The sequence below is a fragment of the Pristiophorus japonicus genome, unplaced genomic scaffold, assembly GCF_044704955.1.
Source record: "Pristiophorus japonicus isolate sPriJap1 unplaced genomic scaffold, sPriJap1.hap1 HAP1_SCAFFOLD_29, whole genome shotgun sequence".
NCBI classification, from domain to species: domain Eukaryota; kingdom Metazoa; phylum Chordata; class Chondrichthyes; family Pristiophoridae; genus Pristiophorus; species Pristiophorus japonicus.
In genome coordinates, this window is record NW_027252668.1 from 7,354,816 (window position 1) to 7,382,168 (window position 27,353).

General features: G+C 45.9%; 2 protein-coding genes and 1 non-coding gene across 3 annotated transcripts in view; 2 read left to right on the forward strand and 1 right to left on the reverse strand.

Moving 5' to 3' along the window:
* The window catches only part of LOC139248233 (zinc finger protein 664-like), a 145,921-nt gene extending 131,663 nt beyond the window's left edge, over positions 1–14,258 (forward strand). The window contains exon 3 of the mRNA XM_070871982.1: positions 8,464–14,258. Within this exon, the coding sequence (XP_070728083.1) occupies positions 8,569–9,186 (618 nt within the window). The 5' untranslated portion in view covers positions 8,464–8,568 and the 3' untranslated portion in view covers positions 9,187–14,258. The remainder of the gene's footprint in view (positions 1–8,463) is intronic.
* The window catches only part of LOC139248232 (zinc finger protein 84-like), a 1,036,220-nt gene that overhangs the window by 203,941 nt on the left and 804,926 nt on the right, over positions 1–27,353 (forward strand). The window lies entirely within an intron of this gene.
* trnag-gcc (transfer RNA glycine (anticodon GCC)) lies at positions 26,834–26,904 on the reverse strand. The gene has a single exon. It is a non-coding gene; the product is annotated as a tRNA-Gly (tRNA).

Consider the following 27,353-nt stretch of genomic DNA (forward strand, 5'->3'; position numbering starts at 1 on the left):
GATACAGTATAAAACCCACACTCACATCAGAGACTGAGATACAGTATAAATCCAACACTCACATCAGAGACTGAGATACAGTATAAAACACTCACATATCAGAGACTGAGATAAAGTTTAAAACACTCACATATCAGAGACTGAGATAGAGTATAAAACCCGCACTCTCATCAGAGACTGAGATACAGTATAAAACACTCACATATCAGAGACTGAGATACAGTATAAAACCCACTCACATCAGAGACTGAGATACAGTATAAATCCAACACTCACATCAGAGACTGAGATACAGTATAAAACACTCACATATCAGAGACTGAGATACAGTATAAAACACTCACATATCAGAGACTGAGATACAGTATAAAACCCACACTCTCATCAGAGACTGAGATACAGTATAAAACACTCACATATCAGAGACTGAGATACAGTATAAAACCCACACTCATCAGAGACTGAGATACAGTATAAAACCCACACTCACATCAGAGACTGAGATACAGTATACAACACTTGCATATCAGAGACTGAGATACAGTATAAAACACTCGCATATCAGAGACTGAGATACAGTATAAAACCCACACTCACATATCAGAGACTGAGAAACAGTATAAAACCCACACTCTCATCAGAGACTGAGATACAGTATAAATCCAACACTCACATCAGAGACTGAGATACAGTATAAAACCCACACTCTCATCAGAGACTGAGATACAGTATAAAACCCACACTCACATCAGAGACTGAGATACAGTATAAAACCCACACTCACACATCAGAGACTGAGATACCGTATAAAACACTCACATATCAGAGACTGAGATACAGTATAAAACCCACACTCTCATCAGAGACTGAGATACAGTATAAATCCAACACTCACATCAGAGACTGAGATACAGTATAAAACCCACACTCTCATATCAGAGACTGAGATACAGTATAACTCCAACACTCACATATCAGAGACTGAGATACAGTATAAAACACTCACATATCAGAGACTGAGATACAGTATAAAACCCACACTCACACATCAGAGACTGAGATACAGTATAAAACACTCACATATCAGAGACTGAGATACAGTATAAAACACTTACATATCAGAGACTGAGATACAGTATAAAACCCACACTCTCATCAGAGACTGAGATACAGTATAAAACACTCACATATCAGTGACTGAGATACAGTATAAATCCAACACTCACATCAGAGACTGAGATACAGTATAAAACACTCACATATCAGTGACTGAGATACAGTATAAATCCCACACTCTCATCAGAGACTGAGATACAGTATAAAACACTCACATATCAGAGACAGATACAGTATAAAACACATATCAGAGACTGAGATACAGTATAAAACACTCACATTTCAGACAGATACAGTATAAAACACACACATATCAGAGACTGAGATACAGTATAAATCCCACACTCTCATCAGAGACTGAGATACAGTATAAAACCCACACTCCCATATCAGAGACTGAGATACAGTATAAAACCCACACTCTCACATCAGAGACAGATACAGTATAAAACACTCACATCAGAGACTGAGATACGGTATAAAACACTCACATATCAGAGACTGAGATACAGTATAAAACCCACACTCACATCAGAGACTGAGATATAGTATAAATCCAACACTCACATCAGAGACTGAGATACAGTATAAAACCCACACTCACATATCAGAGACTGAGATACAGTATAAAACCCACACTCTCATCAGAGACTGAGATACAGTATAAAACACTCACATATCAGAGACTGAGATACAGTATAAAACCCACACTCTCATCAGAGACTGAGATACAGTATAAAACACTCACATATCAGAGACTGAGATACAGTATAAAACACTCACATATCAGAGACTGAGATACAGTATAAAACCCACACTCTCATCAGAGACTGAGATACAGTATAAAACACTCACATATCAGAGACAGATACAGTATAAAACACATATCAGAGACTGAGATACAGTATAAAACACTCACATATCAGAGACTGAGATACAGTATAAAACCCACACTCTCATCAGAGACTGAGATACAGTATAAATCCAACACTCACATCAGAGACTGAGATGCAGTATAAAACCCACACTCATCAGAGACTGAGATACGGTATAAAACCCACACTCTCATCAGAGACTGAGATACGGTATAAAACACTCACATATCAGAGACTGAGATACAGTATAAAACCCACACTCACATCAGAGACTGAGATACAGTATAAATCCAACACTCACATTAGAGACTGAGATACAGTATAAAACACTCACATATCAGAGACAGATACAGTATAAAACACTCACATATCAGAGACTGAGATACAGTATAAAACACTCACATATCAGAAACTGAGATACAGTATAAAACACTCACATATCAGAGACTGAGATACAGCATAAAACCCACACTCACATATCAGAGACTGAGATACAGTATAAAACCCACACTCACATATCAGCGACTGAGATGCAGTATAAAACCCACACTCATATATCAGAGACTGAGATACAGTATAAAACCCACACTCTCATCAGAGACTGAGATACAGTATAAAACACTCACATATCAGAGACTGAGATACAGTATAAAACCCACACTCACATCAGAGACTGAGATACAGTATAAATCCAACACTCACATTAGAGACTGAGATACAGTATAAAACACTCACATATCAGAGACAGATACAGTATAAAACACTCACATATCAGAGACAGATACAGTATAAAACACTCACATATCAGAGACTGAGATACAGTATAAAACACTCACATATCAGAAACTGAGCTACAGTATAAAACACTCACATATCAGAGACTGAGATACAGTATAAAACCCACACTCACATATCAGAGACTGAGATACAGTATAAAACCCACACTCACATATCAGCGACTGAGATGCAGTATAAAACCCACACTCACATATCAGAGACTGAGATACAGTATAAAACCCACACTCTCATCAGAGACTGAGATACAGTATAAAACACTCACATATCAGAGACTGAGATACAGTATAAAACCCACACTCACATATCAGCGACTGAGATACAGTATAAATCCCACACTCGCATATCAGAGACAGATACAGTATAAAACCCACACTCACATATCAGAGACTGAGATACAGTATAAAACACTCACATATCAGAGACTGAGATACAGTATAAAACACTCACATATCAGAGACTGAGATACAGTATAAAACCCACACTCACATATCAGAGACTGAGATACAGTATAAAACCCACACTCACATATCAGCGACTGAGATACAGTATAAAACCCACACTCACATATCAGAGACTGAGATACAGTACAAAACCCACACTCACATATCAGAGACTGAGATACAGTATAAAACCCACACTCATCAGAGACTGAGATACAGTATAAAACCCACACTCAACAGAGACTGAGATACAGTATAAAACCCACACTCTCATCAGAGACTGAGATACGGTATAAAACACTCACATATCAGAGACTGAGATACAGTATAAAACCCACACTCACATCAGAGACTGAGATACAGTATAAATCCAACACTCACATCAGAGACTGAGATACAGTATAAAACACTCACATATCAGAGACAGATACAGTATAAAACACTCACATATCAGAGACTGAGATACAGTATAAAACACTCACATATCAGAGACTGAGATACAGTACAAAACCCACACTCACATATCAGAGACTGAGATACAGTATAAAACCCACACTCATCAGAGACTGAGATACAGTATAAAACCCACACTCTCATCAGAGACTGAGATACGGTATAAAACACTCACATATCAGAGACTGAGATACAGTATAAAACCCACACTCACATCAGAGACTGAGATACAGTATAAAACCCACACTCACATATCAGCGACTGAGATGCAGTATAAAACCCACACTCACATATCAGCGACTGAGATACAGTATAAATCCCACACTCGCATATCAGAGACAGATACAGTATAAAACACTCACATATCAGAGACTGAGATACAGTATAAAACACTCACATATCAGAGACTGAGATACAGTATAAAACACTCACATATCAGAGACTGAGATACAGTAAAAAACTCACACTCACATATCAGAGACTGAGATACAGTATAAAACCCACACTCACATATCAGCGACTGAGATACAGTATAAAACCCACACTCACATATCAGAGACTGAGATACAGTATAAAACACTCACATATCAGAGACTGAGATACAGTATAAAACACTCACATATCAGAGACTGAGATACAGTATAAAACCCACACTCACATATCAGAGACTGAGATACAGTATAAAACCCACACTCACATATCAGCGACTGAGATACAGTACAAAACCCACACTCACATATCCGAGACTGAGATACAGTATAAAACCCACACTCACATATCAGCGACTGAGATACAGTATAAAACCCACACTCACATATCAGAGACTGAGAGATACAGTATAAAACTCACACTCGCACATCAAAGGCTGACATATTAAAATCCATATTCCCATAACATAAATTGACAGATACAGTGAAATGCCCAGACTCACTTACCAGTAATTGACAGGTACAGGGTAAAGACCTCTCTTCCATACCAGAAACTGACAGGTACAAAGGAAAGCCCACTCTCAATTAAGCAGAAACTGGCAGGTATAGAGTAAGGCCCACACTCACACATCAGAACTTGACAGGTACAGAATAAAACCCAGACTCCCATAACAGAAATGGAGGGATACAGAGAAAGGCCCACACTCACATACCAGAGACAGATAGATACAGAGTAAAACTCACCTCCATAACACAAATTGACAGTTAGTGTATTCATTTTACTTTCTATCAGGAATTGGTGGTACACAATAAAACATACTGGAGAATGATGGGTATGGAGTAGAGCTCACATTCACATAACAGAGATGGACAGATACAGCGCAAAACACACACTCACAAACCAGGAATGGAAAGATACAGAATGAAACCCACAGGCCATTACCAGAAATTGACTGGTACAGGATAAAACCCACACTCTCATATCAGAAACTGACATGCAGAGTTAAACTCTCATTCACATACCAGAGATGGACAGATACAGAATCAAATCCACACTCCCATACCAGACACCCACAATATAAAAACATAAGAAATAGGAGTAGGCCAAACGGCCCCTCGAACCTGCTCCGCCATTTAATACGATCATGGCTGATCCGATCATGGACTCGGGTCCAATTCCCTGCCCGTTCCCCATAACCCCTTATTCCCTTATCGGTTAAGAAACTGTCTATCTCTGTCTTAAATGTATTCAATGTCCCGGCTTCCACAGCTCTCTGAAACAGCGAATTCCACAGATTTACGTCCACTTGAGAGAAGAAATTCCTCTTCACCTCAGTTTTACATGGGTGGCCTCTTACTCTAAGATTATGCCCCCTAGTTCTAGTTCACCACCCCCCCCCTCTATTGGTGGAAACATCCTCTCTGCATCCACATTGTCAAGCCCCCTCATAATATTATATATTTTGATAAGATCACCTCTCATTCTTCTGAATTCTGATGAGTAGAGGCCCAACCTCCTCAACCTTTCCTCATAAGTCAACCTTCTCATTTCCGGAATCAACCGAGTGAACCTTCTCTGAATTGCCTCCAAAGCAAGTATATCCTTTCAGAAATATGAAACCCAAAACTGCACGCAGTATTCCAAGTGTGGCCTTACCAATACCCTGTATAACTGTAGAAAGACTTCCCTGCTTTTATACTCTATCTCCTTTGCAATAAAGGCCAAGATTCCATTGGCCTTCCTCATTACTTTTGTGTTTCATGTACAAATACCCCCAGGTCCCGCTGTACTGCAGCACTTTTTGCAATCTTTCTCCATTTAAATAATAACTTGCTCTTTGATTTTTTTTCTGCCTCACACTTTTCAACATTATACTCCATCTGTCAAATTTTTACCCAGTCTTAACCTATTGCAGATTATTTGTGTCCTCCTCACAAATTGCTTTTCCTCCCATCTTTGTATCGTCAGCAAACATGGCTACGAAACACTCGGTCCCTTCTTCCAATATAGATTGTAAATAGTTGGGGTCCCAGCACTGATCCCTGTGGCATCCCACTAGTTACTGATTGCCAACCCGAGAATGAAACATTTATCCCGACTCTCTGTTTTCTGTTAGTTAGCCAATCCTCCATCCATGCTAACATATTACCCCCAACCTCTTGAACTTGTATCTTGTGCAGTAACCTTTTATGTGGCATTTTATCAAATGCCTTCAGGAAGTCCAAATACACAACATCCACTTTATCCACCCTGTTCATTACATCCTCAAAGAATTCCAACAAATTTGTCAAACATGACTTCCCTGTCAAAAATCCATGCTAACTCTGCCTGACTGAATTATGCTTTTCCAAATGTCCTGCTACTGATTCTTTACTAATGGACTCCAACATTTTTCAAACCACAGATCTAAGGCTAACTGGTCTATAGTTTCCTGCTTTTTGTCTGCCTCCTTTTTCATCAAGTGTGATTCTCAGGCCCCGAGTCAGAGCCGCCGGGCCCACTCCTTTCGAAGGTGCTGACCCCTGGCTGGGTTCTGTTCTAAACTCACTGGTTCCCCCTCCCTCTCCTCCCCTGAAGGTGCTGACCCTGGCTGGGTTCAGTTCTACACTCACTGGTTCCCCTCCCTCTGCTCCCCTGAAGGTACTGACTCTGGCTGGGTTCAGTTCTACACTGACTGGTTCCCCTCCCCTGAAGATGCTGACTCTGGCTGGGTTCAGTTCTATACTCACTGGTTCCCCTCCCCTGAAGGTACTGACTCTGGCTGGGTTCAGTTCTACACTGACTGGTTCCCCTCCCCTGAAGGTGCTGACTCTGGCTGGGTTCAGTTCTATACTCACTGGTTCCCCTCCCCTGAAGGTGCTGACTCTGTCTGGGTTCAGTTCTACACTCACTGGCTCCCCTCCCTCACCTCCCCTGAAGGTACTGACTCTGGCTGGGTTCAGTTCTACACTCACTGGCTCCCCTCCCTCACCTCCCCTGAAGGTACTGACTCTGGCTGGGTACAGTTCTACACTCACTGGTTCCTCTCCCTCACCTCCCCTGAAGGTGCTGACTCTGTCTGGGTTCAGTTCTACACTCACTGGCTCCCCTCCCTCACCTCCCCTGAAGGTACTGACTCTGGCTGGGTACAGTTCTACACTCACTGGTTCCTCTCCCTCACCTCCCCTGAAGGTGCTGACTCTGGCTGGGTTCAGTTCGACACTCTCTGGTTCCCCTCCCATTCTTTTCAAAGGTGCTGAATCTGGCTGGCTTTTGTTCTACCCTCACTGGTTCCCCTCCCTCTCCCTACATTGAAGTTGCTGACTGAAGATGCATTCAGTTCTGTACTCACTGGTTCCTCTCTCCTCCCCAGAAAGTGCTGAATCTGGCTGGGTTCAGTTCAACACTCACTAGTTGCTCCCCTCCCCAGAACGTGCTGATTCTGCCCCCACCCCCACCCCCATCCCCCCCGGGCATCGGCGAGTGCGGCTCTCGGCCCCGGGCAACGGCGAGTGGGGCTCTCGGGCCCCCGGGCAACGGCGAGTGCGGCTCTCTGGCCCCCGGGCAACGGCGAGTGCGGCCCCCGGGCAACGGCGAGTGCGACTCTCGGGCCCCCGGGCAACGGCGAGTGCGGCCCTCGGGCCCCCGGGCAACGGCGAGTGCGACTCTCGGGCCCCCGGGCAACGGCGAGTGCGGCTCTCGGGGCCCCGGGCAACGGCGAGTCCGACTCTCGGGCCCCCGGGCAACGGCGAGCGCGGCTCTCGGGCCCCCGGGCAACGGCGAGTGCGGCTCTCGGGGCCCCGGGCAACGGCGAGTCCGACTCTCGGGCCCCCGGGCAACGGCGAGCGCGGCTCTCGGGCCCCCGGGCAACGGCGAGTGCGGCTCTCGAGCCCTGAGTCAGAGCTGCTGGGCCCGGCATCAGCAACCCCCAGGGGCAGCCCCTCCCCCACACCAGGTAAACAACAACTTGCATTTATACAGCAGGCCCAGCAATTCCCAGCCGCTCTGTATCATGGTGGGCGCTGGATGTGGAAGTCACTCACTGGCCTCCTGTGTGGGTCTGTTTGTTGCATCAGTTTGAGCTGGATGGAGAGGGGGGAGAAGCTGCTGGGTTTCACCCCCAGTACTTCTGGGCCCAGTGGGACCAACAATTTCCCATGTGGGCCTGTCGAGGGAGGTGGGTTCCCTGCCCTGAAGGACAGCAGTGACCCAGATGTGTTTTTACGACAATCTGGCAGCTTTCATGGTCACTTTTTTCGAGTGCCGGCCCCACAAATGACCAGATTCATTAAGCTCAATTTCACAACCTGCCTTTGTGTTTTTGTGGGTTCTCTCTCACACTCACTTTTTCCTGTTTCAAATTCACTTTACAGGCTGTTAAAAGGGGAGGATTTGTAGACTGGAAGCTCAAACCAAACATCACCAAGATCTGACAGTCACTCGATCCATCGGGACTGGAATATCATCAGCTTTTGACCATGGAAGCAGAAGGCACCGTTCACAGTGGGGAGGAATGGTACACGTGCTCTGTGTGTGGACAAGGCTTCAGCCAATCATCCAAACTGGAGAGACACAAGCGCAGTCACACTGGGGAGAAACCGTGTAAATGTGCGGATTGTGGGAAATGTTTCAACTACCCGTGCCAGCTGGAAACACATCGGCGAGGTCACACTGGGGAGAGGCCGTTCAGCTGCTCCGAGTGTGGGAAGGGATTCACTCAGTCATCCCACCTGCTGACACACCAGCGAGTTCACACCGGGGAGAGACCGTTCACCTGCTCCGACTGTGGGAAGGGATTCACGACATCATCCAACCTGCTGACACACCAGCGAGGTCACACTGGGGAGAGACCGTTCACCTGCTCTGAGTGTGGGAAGGGATTCATTACATCATCCCACCTGCTGCAACACCAACTAGTTCACACTGGGGAGAGACCTTTCAAATGTTCTGACTGTGAGAAAAGTTTTAAAAGCAAAGAGCACCTGCTGATACACCAGCGACTTCACACTGGGGAGAGACCATTCACCTGCTTCGACTGTGGAAAGAGATTTAGTCGGTCATCCCACGTGCTGAGACACCGCCGAATTCATAAATAACTGCAGGGTTTAGATTCTGCTGACATTACTGCCGTCAATCACATCCCGGACTGAATCATTCTGGCAGTTGTGGTTTATAACTCTTGTAATGCTGATGGTAATAACTCCTTTTAAGCGGACTGGAGTTTACTATTTGGGCTGTAGACACATAATTTAGTGTTGCTTTCAACACATTGCTGTAGATTTTTGTCTTTCCCACCTGAGTGTTTAGCATCACCTGGCTGGAGCTGAGAAAGGGCAATCTGGGAGGAGGATCGTACGGGGGGGAACAGAACTTCAGCCTGGACACAGTCCCTCAGGGCCACGCTGAGATTTGCTTTAACAGTATGTCTGCACTATATACGAGTCCAGTCACTTCTGATAAATGCATCCTATTTTAGCCAGACCCAAATCCTTCTCTATCATAATTCCGAAATATGGACCCACATCTTCCTTTAGTACACCAACATTTTCACATCCACCATCATTTTTAGAAACTAAAGGAAACATTTTATATCTCCCCAGAACTGCACCCTCTACAACCAGCTTCTCCCAGCTCCCCCTTTATCTCGCCTCCAGAGCTTGCAGGTTGGCAAATTCCATCCAGGATTGTGCTGTTTCCCTTCCTCTTTCTGAACCTCGTACGCCTTGATTCTCTATTATCATAGCTCTCTGGAAAACGCTTTTGTTCTAAATCTCTCTGCCTCTCTCTCCTCCTTTCGGCCACTCCTTAAACCTTACCGCTTTGAGCAAGCTCTTGTTCACCTGTCCCAATATCTCATGTGGCAAGGTGTTGCATTTTGATTTATAATGCTCCTGTGAAGTGCCTTGCGATGTTTTATTACGTGGAAGGTGATATATAAATGCAGGTTTGTTTGTTCTTGACGTTCCTGCGCCGTCATAAGACCAAAACAAATAGGAGCAGGTGTAGACCATTTGGCCCCTCGTGTAAAACCATTGTTGTCAGTGGGTTCAGATTGCGGCTGTCCCTTCCCTTCTCCCTGAACTCACTCTCGTGCCCCAACATGAACCCTGCCTTCCTTCTCCAGCCCTGCAGGCCCACATGGAGCGGCCTCATATTTCCCTCCAGACACAGCCCAGTGCAAAACCATCCAGGGATCTCCGGCTCGATGAATTGTTTTTTAGTTTAGTGCTTCACTCTTAATATGTCCTCTATAAATGTATTTCTCTCCATGTTATTGATCCAGACCATGGATATTGTCTGCTCTCCTTTCCTTCCCAGAGATGGTCTAACCTGTTCAGAATGTTCTTCCCTCTGGGCATCGGGGAGACAACTTGCCATTCGGGATCTGCTCAGGGCTGACTATAGAATCTCCCAGCACTATCGCTCTCCGAATCCTGTGCCCCACCTGCCTCTCACCCCCCGCCCCACTCAGGGTGGCCTCCTGCTCCCTGGTGCCACACTGTTACTCAGGAAGACCCTCCTCTGAGTCACTGTCTCTATCCACCTTACACTCCCCAATACCAGGTATCTATTGGACAGTTCCAGTACTCAGTTCCCCCACCTCACTGTCTCTATCCACCTTACACTCCCCAATACCAGGTATCTATTGGACAGTTCCAGTACTCAGTTCCCCCACCTCACTGTCTCTATCCACCTTACACTCCCCAATACCAGGTATCTATTGGACAGTTCCAGTACTCAGTTCCCCCACCTCACTGTCTCTATCCACCTTACACTCCCCAATACCAGGTATCTATTGGACAGTTCCAGTACTCAGTTCCCCCACCTCACTGTCTCTATCCACCTTACACTCCCCAATACCAGGTATCTGTTGGACAGTTCCAGTACTCAGTTCCCCCACCTCACTGTCTCTATCCACCTTACACTCCCCAATACCAGGTATCTATTGGACAGTTCCAGTACTCAGTTCCCCCACCTCACTGTCTCCACCCACCTTACACTCCCCAATACCAGGTATCTGTTGGACAGTTCCAGTACTCGGGCTCCCTCCACCAGTGACTGCCGTGCCCCACGAGATGGTCACTCACTCACTTCTCTCTTTCTACTCAGCCCCTGTCCTATCCCCTCTTCCTGTGTGAGCTGCCGGTCCTTGCTCGAGATCTTGAACAGTTGTCAGGACAGAAATTGTATTTTCAGTATTTTGTGAACCTACCTGTGTCCATTGTCATTGAAGATGTTGGATCTTCTCCGCTGTTTGGACCTTCAGCCATGGTGGTGGCAGACGTTCCCAGATTCTGATGCTCTGTAATAAATATAATATTAATCGGAGGGTTTGAGGGAAATATTAAAGCGAGAAGGAGAACGTTGGTTTGTTAAACATGATACCCAGTCCCTCCTCCCCCATCAGTACAACAGCGGTTAGCTCTGGGATCGAGCATTTCCCGAGTGTTACAACCAACTCTCCACATCAGGTGTGACACAGACAGCTGCCCAGTGAAATCTAGTGAGTCCCACTGATCTCCACAACGCAGGTCCAGACGGGCTCCCGTCGGCCGAGACTCCGCACTGGGAGTGCCCATTGGTGAGATTTACTCACATAATAAGAACATAAGAATTAGGAACAGGAGTAGGTCATCTAGCCCCTCGAGCCTGCTCCAACATTCAATAAGATCATGGCTGATCTGGCTGTGGACTCAGCTCCACTTACCCGCCCGCTCCCCGTAACCCTTAACTCCCTTATTGGTTAAAAATCTATCTATCTGTAACTTGAATACATTCAATGAGCTAGCCTCAACTGCTTCCTTGGGCAGAGAATTCCACAGATTCACAACCCTCTGGGAGAAGAAATTCCTTTTCAACTCTGTTTTAAATTGGCTCCCCCGTATTTTGAGGCTGTGCCCCCTAGTTCTAGTCTCCCCGACCAGTGGAAACAACCTCTCCGCCTCTATCTTCTCTATCCCTTTCATTATTTTAAATGTTTCTATAAGATCACCCCTCATCCTTCTGAACTCCAACGAGTAAAGACCCAGTCCACTCAATCTATCATCATAAGATAACCCCCTCATCTCCGGAATCAGCCGAGTGAATCGTCTCTGTACCCCCTCCAAGGCCAGTATATCCTTCCTTAAGTAAGGTGACCAAAATTGCACGCAAGTACTCCAGGTGCGGCCTTACCAATACCCTATACAGCTGCAGCAGGACCTCCCTGCTTTTGTACTCCATCCCTCTCGCAATGAAGGCCAACATTCCATTCGCCTTCCTGATTACCTGCTGCACCTGCAAACTAACTTTTTGGAATTCACAAGGACCCCCAGGTCGCTCTGCACCTCAGCATGTTGTAATTTCTCCCCATTCAAATAATAATCCCTTTCACTGTTTTTTTTCCCCCAAGGTGGATGACCTCACACATTCTGACATTGTATTCCATCTGCCAAAACTTAGCCCATTCACATAACCTATCCAAATCCCTTTGCAGCCTCTCCGTGTCCTCTACAGAACCTGCTTTCCCACTAATCTTTGTATCATCTGCAAATTTTGCTACACTACACTCTGTCCCCTCTTCCAGGTCATCTATGTATATTGTAAACAGTTGTGGTCCCAGCACCGATCCCTGTGGCACACCACTAACCACCGATTTCCAACCCGAAAAGGACCCATTTATCCCGACTCTGCTTTCTGTTCGCCAGCCAATTCTCTATCCATGCTAACCCTAACCCTAACCCTAACCCTACATTTCCTCTGACTCTGCGTACCTCTATCTTCTGCACTGACCTTTTGTGTGGCACCTTATCGAATGCCTTTTGGAAATCTAAGTACACCACATCCATCGGTACACCTCTATCCACCATGCTCATTATATCCTCAAAGAATTGCAATAAATTAGTTAAACATGATTTCCCCTTCATGAATCCATGCTGCGTCTGCTTGATTGCACTACTCCTATCTGGATGTCCCGCTATTTCTTCCTTAATGATAGTTTCACGCATTTTCCCCACTACAGATGTTAAACTAACCGGCCTATAGTTACCTGCCTTTTGTCAGCCCCCTTTTTTAAACAGGCGTTACATTAGCTGCTTTCCAATCCGCTGGTACCTCCCCAGAGTCCAGAGAATTTTGGTAGAATATAACGAATGTATCTGCTATAACTTCCGCCATCTTTTTTAATACCCTGGGATGCATTTCATCAGGACCAGGGGACTTGTCTACCTTGAGTCCCATTAGCCTGTCCAGCACTACCCCCCCTAGTGATAGTGATTGTCTCAAGGTCCTCCCTTCCCACATTCCTGTGACCAGCAATTTTTGGCATGGTTTTTGTGTCTTCCACTGTGAAGACCGAAGCAAAATAATTGTTTAAATTCTCAGCCATTTCCACATTTCCCATTATTAAATCCCCCTTCTCATCTTCTAAGGGACCAACATTTACTTTAGTCACTCTTTTCCCTTTTATATATCTGTAAAAGCTTTTACTATCTTATGTTTTATGTTTTGCGCAAGTTTACCTTCGTAATCTATCTTTCCTTTATTGCTTTTTTAGTCATTCTTTGCTGTTGTTTAAAATGTTCCCAATCTTCTAGTTTCCCACTAACCTTGGCCACCTTGTACACATTGGTCTTTGATTTGATACTCCTTTTTTTCCTTGGTTATCCATGGCTGGTTATCCCTTCTCTTACCATCCTTCTTTTTCACTGGAATATATTTTTGTTGTGCACTATGAAAGAACTCCTTATGAGTCCTCCACTGTTCCTCAATTGTGCCACCGTTTAGTCTGTGTTTCCAGTCTACTTTAGCCAACTCTGCCCTCATCCCACTGTAGTCCCCTTTGTTTAAGCATAGTACGCTCGTTTCTGACACAACTTCCTCACCCTCAATCTGTATTACAAATTCAACCATACGGTGATCACTCATTCCGAGAGGATCTTTTACTTGGAGATCGTTTATTTTTCCTGTCTCATTACACAGGACCAGATCTAAGATAGCTTTCTCCCTTGTAGGTTCACAGTTCAGGCCCAAACCAGCCTTATTCCCAAGAGGGAAATGTGGAGCGGGTGATCATTGATAAACGCCTGACGACATTGTATTATGTTCTTTACAAATGTTGATTGGTTGACTTTTGATATTAAATAATGGTATTTTATGAATATGATATCTGTCACATATAAAACATACAGCTGGGTGTGAACCTCTGGTCTCTCTGGGCAGTGATGTTGTCGTCTGTCCATGGACATGTGAACTGGTTGGGATGAGGAGAAGCCCGAGTCGGAGGAACGGAGAATTCTTGGTGGTGGGAGATTGTAGGACTGGAGTATGTTATAGAGAATATAAGCGATAGGAACAGGAGTTGACCATTTGGACCATCGAGCTGACTATGCCATTCAATAAGATCATGGCTGATCTGATCATGGGCTCAGTTCGACTTCCCTGCCCATTCCCCATAACCCTTTACTCCCTTCGTGCTCAAAAATCTGTCTATCTCCACCTTAAATATATTGAAAGACCCAGCCTCCACAGCTCTCTGGGACAGAGAATTCCATAGATTTACAACCATCTGAGGGAGAAAGTTCCTACTCATCGCAGTTTTAAATGGGCAGCCCCTTATTCTGAGACTATGTCCCCTAGTTCTAGTTTCCCGTATGAGTGGAAATATCCTCTCTGCTTCCATCTTGTCGAGCCCCCTCATTATCTTATATTTTTCAATAAGATCACTGCCCATTCTTCTGAACTCCAGTCTGTATCAGCCCAACCTACTTTCATAAGTTAACCCCCTCATCTCTGGAATCAACTCCGGAATCTGCAGCAGACATGGGCAAGGACCTCAGGCTTATTAAAAGATACATATTTCATTACAGCAAAGGTTACACTGGGAGAAATGTTCAGTTAGAACATAAGAAATAGGAGCAGGAGTCGGCCATTTGGCCCCTCGGGTCTGCTTCGCCATTAAGTAAGATCATGGCTGATCTGATCATGGACTCAGTTCCACTTCCCCGCCCACTCTCCATAACCCTTTACTCTCTTATTGCTCAAAAATTTGTCTATCTCCACCTTAAATATATTCAAAGACCCAGCCTCCACAGCTCTCTGGGGCAGATAATTCTACAGATTTACAACCCTCAGAGAAGAAATTTCTCATCTCAGTTTTAATTGGGTGGCTCCTTATTCTAAGACTATGTCTTCTATTTTTAGTTTCCCGTATGAGTTGAAATTTCCTCTCTGCATCCGCCTTGTTGAGCCCCCTCATTATCTTATGTTTCAAAAAGATCACCTCATCATTCTGAACTCCAATTTGTATAGGCCCAACCTATCTTCATAAGTCAACCCCCTTATCTCTGGAATCAACCGAGTGAACCTTCTCTGAACTGCCTCCAATGCAAATATATCCTTCCTTAAATACGGAGACCAAAATACGGAGTCCATTACAGGCAAAATGCCGAGCAAACCAGCAGCACACTGGCACCTTAACAGTGTCTCATCGGCCTACAGGCTTTTCTTAAATAGATTTCCTGAGTGGGTATAAACTTAAACCAGGTTTGCAGGTGTGATGCTCTATTGACATATTGAAGGTAGAAGAGATGCTGTGGGGCACATGCTAAGTCCAGTAGCTGAAAGTGATTAACAGACTGGGTTTTGTGTTTAGTGATCCCGGGCGTGTTACCAATACCAGCAAAATTGAAGCCCATGGAATAACGGGGACAGTGGCAGCATGGATATGAAAGTGGCTAAGTGACACAAACAGAGTAGTGGTGAATGGCTGGTTTTCAGACTGGAGGAAGTGGTGTTCCCCAGGGGTCAGTACTGGGACCACTGCTTTTCCTGATCTATATTACTGACTTGGACTTGGGTGTACAGGGCACAATTTCCAAATTTGCAGATGACACAAAACTTGGAGGATAGTGAACAGTGACTCAGATAGTGATAGACTTCAGAAAGACATAGACAGGCTGGTGGAATGGGTGGGTATGTGGCAGATGAAATTTAACTTAAAAAAGTTCAAAAATGATATATTTTGGTCGGAAGAAAAGGGAGAGGAAATATTTTAAAAAGGGTACAATTTTAAAGGGTTGCATAAACAGAGAGATCGAGGAGTATGGGCCCAACTTGGGCCATGACTTGCATCAATTTTTTTGGAGTAAGTTGTTTTTTCTGGTGTAAGTTTAAAAAAAAAATGCCATTTCCCCCAAAAATTTGCTCCAGAGTAAGTCAGGCACGATTTTTTTAGGTCAGTTTTTTTTCCAAAACGTGGGCGTTCCCAGACACTTAACGCTAGTTTTGACCGTTTATGCCAATTTGACCAGCAAAAATTACTCCAAATCTACTTAGGTCAGCGTATGTGGCCAGCTCTGAAAAACCTTGCAGGCAGTGAAGGAAAAGCAGCGCACATTCGGCAGACGTTAGGTCAGTGATAGGGGAGGGCAGGGAAGGGAACTGGAGAGGACCTCAACAACCAAGCACCAAACATTGCAAGGAAAAGCTCCATCAATTAAAATACTAATAAAAATGAAGTAAATCCGACCTTAATCTTTGAAGTCTGCCCGGGAAGGCAGCGTGCAGCCTGTGCATGAGGCCATTCGGTCTGGGATAGGGGAGGGAAGAGGCGCAGTGGGGGTCCAGAGCACCGGAGAAATGTGAGCTGCTGACCGCGATGTCACGGGGATGGTTAGCCAGAAAGAGAGATGCTGGAATGCAGAGCTCTCTTTCTCCCCCCCCCCTGAAAACACACTTTCTCTCCTCGCCCACAATCAAAACTCTCAAGCACAACCAATGAATAAAAACTAAAACTGAAGTCCTACCTCGGCCGGGAACTCAGCGGGCCGACCGGTGCGGGAGGCCACTCGGCCGGGGATAGGGTGCGGCGAGATCGGGGCGTCCCTTCGCCCGGGGATAGGGCCTGCGAGCATCGGGTCCTGCTCGCAGCCCGCAGGACACGCTGGGAGGGGCAGGAGCATGCGCCGCAGGCTTCACTGTGCATGCGCGCAGGTGCCGGATCTGTTTTCGGCGCTGGCCTATTGCTCCGCCCCCCCCACTTCAGAATGCACACCACGCTGGGACTTCAGGGATTCGGAAGAGCGGCCAGGATGGGGCAACTTTTTTCCAGCGCCGTTTCCAGCACGCAAAGTTGGCGCACTAAAGGTAAGTGCACTGAGAAAAGGGTTTGGGCAAAGTTGGTACCTATATGTGCAGCGCAGGTTGTGAAAGCCGTTACAAAGACTTAGGGGATCCTCGGCTTCATGAATAGAGGTATAGAGTACAGAAGTGTGGATATTATGATGAACTTGCATAAAATATTGGTTCGGCCTCAATTGGAGTAATGTGTTCAACTCTGAGTACCACATTTTAGTAAGTGTGTGAAGACCTTCGAGAGGGTGCAGAAAGATTTACGAGAATGATTCCAGGGATGACGGACTTCAGTTATGTGGATAGTCTGGAGCAGCTGGGGTTGTTCTCCTTAGAACACAGAAGATTGAGAGGTGATTTGACAGAGATGTTCAACATCATGAGGGGTCTGGACAGAGTTGATAGAAACTGTGCCCATTGGCAGTAGGGCCGAGAACCAGAGGACACAAATTTAAGGTGATTAGCAAAAGAACCAAAGGCGACAAAAGAAAAATATTTTTTACATCGCCAGTGATTAGAAAGGATGGTGGAGGCAGACTCAGTCACGGCTTTTGAAAGGGAATTGGATCAGTACCAGAAAGAGAGAAATCTGCAGGGCTACGGAGGAAGGGCGAGGGAGTGGGATTAGCTGAAGGTCTTGCAGATAGCCGGCATGGGCTTGATGGGCCAAATGGCCTATTTCCGTGCGGTAACCAGTCTCTGATTCTAAGATGGTGAAAAACCTGTTGCCCAGGAGGCTCCATCTCCCGGGCACTGGGACCCAATGGGGAACAGAGACCCTGAAGCCCCACCCACTCTCCGTTCCTGCACCAAGATGGCCATGCATGCGCTCTAATCCCGCCCTGTGCAAGATGGTGGCCAGTGACCCCGCTCACCAAGTCTGTCAACACGGGGTCTCTGGGCTCTAATTCTGGGCCTGAGGCCGACACCAGGTGTTTACAGAGTTTCCCAGCCCATCCGTGGGTCCAAGTCCTGCCCTGCGGCCATAATCGCCTCCTGTCTCCCAGAAATGCCTGCCCGACCAAAGGCCGTCTCCATCGCATGCGCATGCACAGGTAGTGACGGAGATCCGGGCTCGGCTCCGCCCACTGACGGCTGCTAGCCCCGCCAACCGAGCTCAGTCCCGCCCACTGGGGAGGGCGGGGGGGGCTGCAAGCCCCGCCCCCTGCACACTCTGGTTGGAGGACCAGCCCCGTCCCCACTCTTGCTACTGGTCGGGAGCTGCCGTCAATCAGCCGGGTAGTGTGAGCTGAGCATGCGCGGTGGGTGAGAGATGGGCGGGAGGGAGGGAGCGGGTTAATATACCCCGGGGGGATGCGGGATTCACACATCCGCTTTAAACACACCCGCTGTGGGCCTCAGGCCCCGAACAAGAACTGCGGCCAGATGCCTCTCATCGGAAAAATTTCTACGAAAGTACCTGATGGTCCCGGAGGAGCATGGGATTCCATTTAGGAGGCCTTCTCTTCCCGGGCTGCATAGCATGCTCCCGTCCTCCAGGTTCCCACACAGAAGATGCAGTCACGTGTGACTGCTCAACCAATCAGGTAGAGTATTCTCAATTAATAGCAATGGGCTCCATATCTATGAGTTCTCATTGCTATTAATTCAGGAAAAAAGCACAATAACACCAGATTAAAAATTTAAACCATACCTCACATAATTAAAATTCATTGAAATCGACGTTAATAAATATCTCAGCGAAAATAATATTTCCAAGTTTTTAAAAAGTTTTTTAAAATTATGGTTTAAAATGGCAGAGTTTTAAAAATAAAATGTGTTTTTTCAATTTTATTTTCTATGTTTTAAGTTTGATTTAAAACTTTTACGACTGTAAAAGCAGGCTATGTGGCTATGCACCTACTTTTATCAGGTGCAAGAGTTTTGAGGACATTTACTGGGCAATATGGGTAAATCCCGCAATCTTGTCCTCGCTCTCGATATGCGTTGGATCTGTCCAGCTCCAGCTTGACAGATTGGAAAGGCTGGTTTTCAGCGCATACGCACTGTGCTCTGGAAACCGGCTTTTGCGATACCTTCCCAGGTCCGTCGACATGGTACTGACCCAGGGGGCCGGGATTTTCAGGCCGATGTTGTGAGTTTCTATCCTGGATTCTCAGTGATGGCTTTTGTAAACTCCTGTTACAGGCTGTGAGAAGGGTAGCGTTTACAGACTGCACACTCAAACCCAACATCACATTAAGGTCTGACAGAGTCGTTCCATTCATCAGGGCCCCAATATCTTCGGCCTTTGAATGTTCATCTCTTCTGTCTGTGGTAAAAGATTTCAAACATCAGTGTGACTGAAAAAGCATTGAGACACACACACAGCTGAGTGAGAGTGTTCCAGTGCACTGACTGTTGAAAGAGCTTTAACCAGTTACACAGCCTGAAAAAACATCGCACCATTCACAGCGAGAGAAACTGTACACGTGTTGTGTGTGGACGACTTCAACTGATTATCTAACCTGGAGAGACACGACACCCGCACCATGGGGAAACCGTGAAAATATGGGGTCTGGGAAGGGATTCTCTGAGCAGCCTCCAATGCAAGTATATCCTTCCTTAAATACGGAGAACAAAACTGTACGCAGTACTCTTGGTGTGGCCTCACCACTACCCAGTACAGTTGTAGCAGGACCTCTCTGCTTTTATACTCTTCCCCCTTGCAATAATGGCCAACATTCTTTTTTCCTTCCTGATGACTTGCTATACCTGCATATTAACTTTTTGTGTTTCATGCACAAGGACTCCCAGGTCACTTTGCAATTTTTCTCCATTCAAATTATAATTTGCTTTTCTATTTTTTCTACCAAAAAATGCATAAACTCAAACATTCCCATATTATACTCCAGCTGCCAAATATTTGCCCACTCACTTGGCCTGTCTATATCCCTTTGCAGATTTTGTGTGCCCTCCTCACAATTTGCTTTCCTATCCATCTTTGTATCATCAGTAAACTTGGCTACATTACACTCGGTCCCTTCATCCAAGTCATTACTATAGATTGTAAATAGTTTGAGGGCCCAGCACCGATCCCCACGGCACCCCACTAGTCACTGTTTGCCAACCGGAAAATGACCCATTGTTTTCTGTTAGTTAGCCAATCCTCTATACAAGCTAATATATTACCCCCAAAGCTGTGAACTTTTATCTTGTGCAGTAACCTTTTATGTGGCACCTCATCAAATGCCTTCTGAAAATCCAATTACGCCACAGACACTGGTTCCCCCTTATCCACCCTGCTTGTTAAATCCTCAAAGAACTCCAGCAACGTTGTCAAACTTGATTTCCCGTTTATAAAAGGTGTTTGATTGAATTATGCTTTTCCAAATGTTCCACTACTGCTTCCTTAATAATGGACTCCAGCATTTTCCCAAGGCAGATGTTAGGTTAACTAGTCTATAGGTTCCTGCTTTTTGTCTACCTCCATTTTTAAATAGGTGTGTGACATTTGCGATTTTCCAACCTGCTGGATTTCTACAGCCACCTCTCTCACTACCATAGGATGTAAGCCATCAGGTCCAGGGGACTTGTCCGCTTTTACTCCCATTATTTTACAGAGTACTACTTCATTAGTCTTAGTGATTTATTTAAATTCTCCATCCCCATAGCCCCTTGATTATCCACTATTGGGAAGTTTTTAGTTTCTTCTGTCGTGAAGACCGATACAAAAATATTGTTCAACGCCTCTACCATTTCCCTGTTCCCCATCATTAATTCCCCAGTCTCATTCTCTAGAGGACCAACATTTACTTTAGCCACTCTTTTCCTTTTTATATTCTTGTAGAAACTCTTACTATCTGTTTTTATATTCCGTGCCTGTTTACTTTCTCATAATCTATCATCCCTATCTTTATTTTTTTTTTAGCTGTTCTTTGCGGGCTTTTAAAATTTTCCCAATCCTCAGGCCTTCCACTAATCTTGGTCACATTGTAAGCCCTTGTTTTGAATTTGGTACTGTTATGTATGTATGTAACCTTACCCAAATGTAAGACTTGCCATCAGGAGACACACCTGTGGGAGACCTACGGGTCAGCTGTGCACCCTGGGGCAACATGCTGCTTCCTCATTCTAGAGTCTGAAATAAAAAGACCAAGGTCACAACAGTTTGAGCTTGCGATATTGTCCTCTGGATTTATTCTGAACATAACAAATTGGCGATGAGTAATGGATCACGAACTTCCACGCGGAAATGGCTGCCGTTGGTATTCTTGAGAGATTTGTTGAGGGTGATGACTGGAAAGCCTTCGTTGAGCGCTTCGACCAGTAATTTGTGGCCAAAGAATTGGACAAGGCTGAGACGGAGGCCAAGTGCAGGACGATTCTCCTCACCTTATGTGGGTCATCAGTATATGGCCTCCTAAAAAACTTGCTGGCACCGGTCAAAATAATGGACACATCTTACGCAGAGCTGTGTACGCTGGCTAAGGAACGTTTCAAGCCAAAGGAGAGCATCCTGATGGCCAGGTATCGCTTTTACCTGCACCGTCGCTCCGAGGGCCAGAACATGGTGAGTTTTGTCGCCGACCTAAGAAGCCTTGCAGGTCAGTGTGACTTTTCAGGATCCTTGGGGGAAATGCTGTGGTACTTTTTCGTGCTTGGAATTGGCCACGAGGTCATCCTCCGCAAACTGCTGTCTGCTGAATCCCTAGGTCTGAGCAAGGCCATCACAATAGCCCAAGCCTTTATATCCATGAGCGATAACAGGAAACAGATAACTTCACAGAATCAAGCTCACAGGCGAGTACTGTGCACAAAATCATGTTTGCAGCAGGCAGAATGGTACAGGGCAGGACCCATATGGTTGCAGAGGCCAGACCTAGGCCTAGAGTGACTCAGAGTCCACCGTGGGGCGTGAATACGGATCAATTAGCATCATGTCGTGCAGCGGGGGCACCCATAGAGCTCATCAATGTCGATTCAAGCCCTATGTGTGCAAGGGCTGTGGAACAATGGGGCAGCACCAGCGAGTGCAAACGATCTCTGACTCACCACATGGCAGAGTCAGGAGAGGACAACCGATCTAAGAGGTGTGACTGCCTCCGAGAACACAGCATCCTGCTAACTCTCCCCCTCGCTGATGTGTCGCAGTGTCTCAGAATCCAGCTCATCAACACGGAGCCGAAGCTCCTCGAGCTGCAGACACTTGCTGCAGATGTGGTCACTGTGGACCTGAATGGGGTCAACCAGCTCCCACATGCAACAACAGAAACACATCTAAAGAGTCCCAACTCTTTTAACCTAGCTTGATAAGTAAGATGCTTTAGGCTTGGAATTAGTCTAGTGGCCCTCTTCTGCACCTTTTCCAGAGCCTCAATATCACCCACCACGTGAGGAGACCAAAACTGGACATAGTATTCCAACTGCGGCCTGACTAAAGTGCTGTACTTGGACAAAACAGTATGCATCGTCTTATACTCCATTGTCCTATGGATACACCTCAACACCCTATTTGTTCTAGCTGTCGCTGCACCGCATTGCTCGTGTGCCTTTCAGGATGTATGCACTAGAATGCCCAAATCTCTTTTTATCTCCACCATCTTTAATACCTTTCCCTGGAGGGTGCATGAATGTTGAACATTTGCCCTGCCCACATGCATAATACTGAACTTATCTAAGTTGTACATCATTCTCCAATCATGAGGCCAGTGTCCCAACACTTTAAGATCTACTTGAATCAGACGAGCCTCTTCTACAGTTCGAGCACTCGCACAGATCTTGGTATCATTTCCAAAGTTGCAAATTGTGCCCCAACCCCACAATCCAGATCATTAATAAAAATAGTGAAAAGCAACGGTCCCAGCACTGATCCCTGGTGACCGGTCTCCAAACAGATCCAAATTCGTCTGTAACTGCTCTTTACCTGCGCCCTGCCAGACAGTCTATATCCAGCTCAATATATTATCACTAATACCAGAGGCTCTGATCTTATAGAGGAGCCTCTTGTGCGGTACCTTGTCAAAAGATTTTTGGATATCTGAGTAGACAATGTCTACTGGGCTTCCCTCATCCACCAACTTTGTAACTTCAAAAAAACAATTAGAGTTGTGAGACATGAAACCATGTTGGATTTCATGAATATGCTCCTCCTTATCCAAATGTTCATATATTGCATCGCTTATGATTCTTTCAACCATCTTACCTATTATTGATATTAAACTGATGCGTCTCTCGTTACCCAGGTCCGCCTTGTCACATTTAAAAAAAAAATGAGAACTACTTTAGCCTCCTTCCTATCTGTAGGAACTATTCCAGAGTGCAGTGAGCTATTAAACATACAGGCCAGGGGCTCACACAGCACATGTCCCATCTCCCGGAGGACCCTCACACAGCACATGTCCCATCTCCCGGAGGACCATCACACAGCACATGTCCCATCTACCGGAGGGGCTCACACAGCAAATGTCCCATCTTCCGGAGGAGCTCACACCACACATGTCCCATCTCCCGGAGGATCCTCACACAGCACATGTCCCATCTCCCGGAAGATCCTCACACAGAATATGTCCCATCTTTCGGAGGACCCTCACACAGCACATGTCCCATCTCCCGGAGGTGCTCATACAGCACATGTCCCATCTCCCGGAGGGGCTCACACAGCACATGTCCCATCTCCCGGAGAACACTCACACAGCACATGTCCCATCTCCCAGAGGGCCCTCAAACAACACATGTCCCATCTCCCGGAGGGGCTCGCACAGCACATGCCCCATCTCCCGGAGAACCCTCACACAGCACATGTCCCATCTCCCGCAGGGGCTCGCACAGCACATGTCCCATCTCCCGGAGTGGCTCACACAGCACATGTTCCATCTCCCGCAGGACCCTCGGATAGATATCCTCTGGCCCGGTTGCTCTATCTACTTTTAAGTTCTTAATGTTTTCTAAAACAATATGCTTATCTCTGTTAATGATACTGATAAAACTAGTATTATTAAATTTTAATATTTGAGCATGATCTTCAAGAGTGAAGACTGATGCAAAGTACTCATTAATATTTCCGCCATACTCAGTGAGTCCTGTGTAACCTGTCCTTGAACACCCTTCAGTGGCCCAATACAGACTTTGATAGTTCTTGGACTCTCGACATAACTGAAAAAGCTCTGCCCATGACGGCCAGTTGTCTACAATCCTTTTATTCCCAGAGACTTTTTGCTGATCGAATATCTGCCTTCGTTTTCTTTAGTTGTTCCTTGTTTACTGCAGTGTTAAATTATTGAATTAATGGAAAATTTCTGTTCACATCTTATTTGTCTTTGTACAGAGCCAGTCAGCGAGCTTGGCTTTTTCTTACCACATTATTATCATTTGATTTTGACTATGTTTTTTTTTACATTTTTAATCTTAAAAGCTTTCTATTTATATTCAACGTCGGTCACATCACCATCGAGGAGGGTTGACCAATTTACCTGTTGCAGGTCCTCTGCCAGTTTGGAGAAGTTTGCCCTGAGTCCGAGTCGCAGGTTCTCAGTCCCTTTGGTTCTCCCGGCCAATCAGGACGGTATAATGTGATCAGTGTTGCCCAGATGTTCCCCACACGGAGGCCTGATCCGAGGTCAGGCTCACTACTAAACACCAGATCCAATCTCTGGTTTTCCCCAGTTACTGCATTAACATGTTGTGTCAGGAAACAGTGCTGTATATTGTCAGTCAATCTTTCAGCTGCACTGCCCCCAGCAGCAGGTAAAGCCCCGTGCCCCTGAATGTCAGGCCAATGACAATGAGCTTCCCTCAGGTCCATTCTCTCTCTCTCCCTCCACACACACTGCCTGAGCTCTCAGGCTGACTGTTCCCAGCACCTTCTCTCTTTATTCTCTCACATTGCAGCATTCCCGCTGCTGGGCTCAGCGGCTGTGTGGGCGGGGCCCTGACCTCACACACGGTGGGCGGGGCCATGTCCCGCGCTGTGTGAGCCGGACTCTGACCTCACAAACGGTGGGCGGTCCCTCTCCAGATGTGGCGGATACTGAGACAGGAATTGAGAGCGAGTTGGATCTTCATTGTTGTCTCTCCGGACACAGAGAGCCCCAGACAGTGGGAGGGAGAAACCCGTTGTTAATCAGTGTCATTCAAGCTGGCCAACGCTCCAGGGAAGTTGCTGAGTTGTCGCCTGAGGTGTCACTGAGAGAAAGCAAAACACGAGGGAAAGAAAGACAGGTGGAGGCTGGGCGGGTGTGTCCTTGATGGGCTTCAGCCAAGAATATAAAGGAATGGGCAGTGATTACAGAGAGCGGAGAAAGCATGCTGGCTTTCATAGCGAGGGGATTTGAGTACAGGAGCAGGGAGGTCTTACTGCAGTTGTACAGGGCCTTCGCGAGGCCACACCTTGAGTATTGTGTGCAGTTTTGGTCTCCTAATCTGAGGAAGGATATTCTTGCTATTGAGGGAGTGCAGCGAAGGTTCACCAGACTGATTCCCGGGATGGCAGGACTGACATATGTAGAAAGAGTGGATCGGCTAGGCTTACACTCACTGAAATTTAGAAGAATGAGAGGGGATCGCATGGAAGCATATAAAATTCTGACGGGATTGGACAGGTTAGATGCAGGAAGAATATTCCCAATGTTGGGGAAGTCCAGAACCAGGGGTCACAGTCTAAGGATAAGGGGAAAGCCATATAGGACCAAGATGAGGAGAAACTTTTTCACCCAGAAAGTTGTGAACCTGTGGAATTCTCTGCCACAGAAAGTTTTTGAGGCCAGTTCATTGGACATATTCAAAAGGCAGTTAGATGTGGCCCTTATGGCTAAAGGGATCAGGGGGTATGGCGAGAAGGCTGGGGTGGGTTACTGAGGTTGAATGATCAGCCATGATCATATTGAATGGCGGTGCAGCCTCCAAGGGCCGAATGGCCTTCTCCTGCACCTATTTTCTATGTTTCTATGTTTACTATGTGACCTACTCCTGGAAAATGCACAGCTGGTATATGAAGAGTCTCTAACTGCGGAATATGGAATTACTTTTATTTCAATGTTTTGTTTTGACCAATAACAGCGGGGTAGGTTAACGTCGCACTCTATTTCACATCATCAGTATTGTTCTCATTTTCTGCTCTGCCGTAATTAGATATCCTGGTGAATGTAGGAGTGCTTTAGAAAGGTCCACAGCTGGAATTAGCAGGAACTGTAGACTGAGGAACAACAGCAGGTGAACCAGCCCAGGATTGCGAGAACACCAAACAGGGTGAATTCTTCTGATTTATGGAGATTCCATAGATCGACATGGGCGAAAGGTAAGGGAGAGTCCTATTGACTCAGGTACAAACTGGCCCTGGGGGACTGGGAAGAAAGGTCCGAAAGTTCCATTGACTCAGGTACACACTGGTCCTGGGGGACTGGGGAGAAAGGTCAGATAGTCCCATTAACTCATATACACACTGGTCCTGGGGATCGACTGGAAAGAAGGTGGGAGAGAGTCCCAATCTACGTCACTGGATCAATATTTATCTCATTTTCTGAGTTGCATAATTAGATCTCAGGGAAATGATTTAGTGATAGAGAAATGTCTACAACTGGAAGTGAACAGGGGTTGCAGACTGAGGAACAACAGCAGGTGACCCATCTGTTGCTGAACACCTTATCTCTGCCTTTGCCACCTCTCGGTTTAATTTTTAAATACTTCCATAAACACTACATTGGCCGGGAATCGAACCCGGGTCTCCCGCGTGGCAGGCGAGAATTCTACCCCTGAACCACCAATGCTCACATTACGAACACATTCAAGTTTAAAGATAGTGCAATTAGTGTTTAATTTTTGTTAATAAAAGGCGAAGAACAACAAAGCACCTCATATTCTGAAGATAGAAACATAGAAACTTAGAAAGTAGGTGCAGGAGTAGGCCATTCGTCCCTTCCAGCCAGCACCACCATTCAATATGATCATGGCTGAGCATGCAACTTCCCTTCCCCTTCCTGATTTCTCTCCATGCCCCTTGATCACTTTAGCCGTAAGGGCCATATCTCACTCTCTTTTGAGTATATCTATCCAACTGGCTTCCACATCTTTCTGTGGTACAGAATTCCACAGGTTCACAATGATCTGAGTGAAGAAGATGCTCCTCGTGTCGGTCCTAAATGGTTTACACTTTATCCTTAGACAGTGACCGCTGGTACTGGGCTTCCTTTATTCGGACTGCGGGAACCTTTTTACG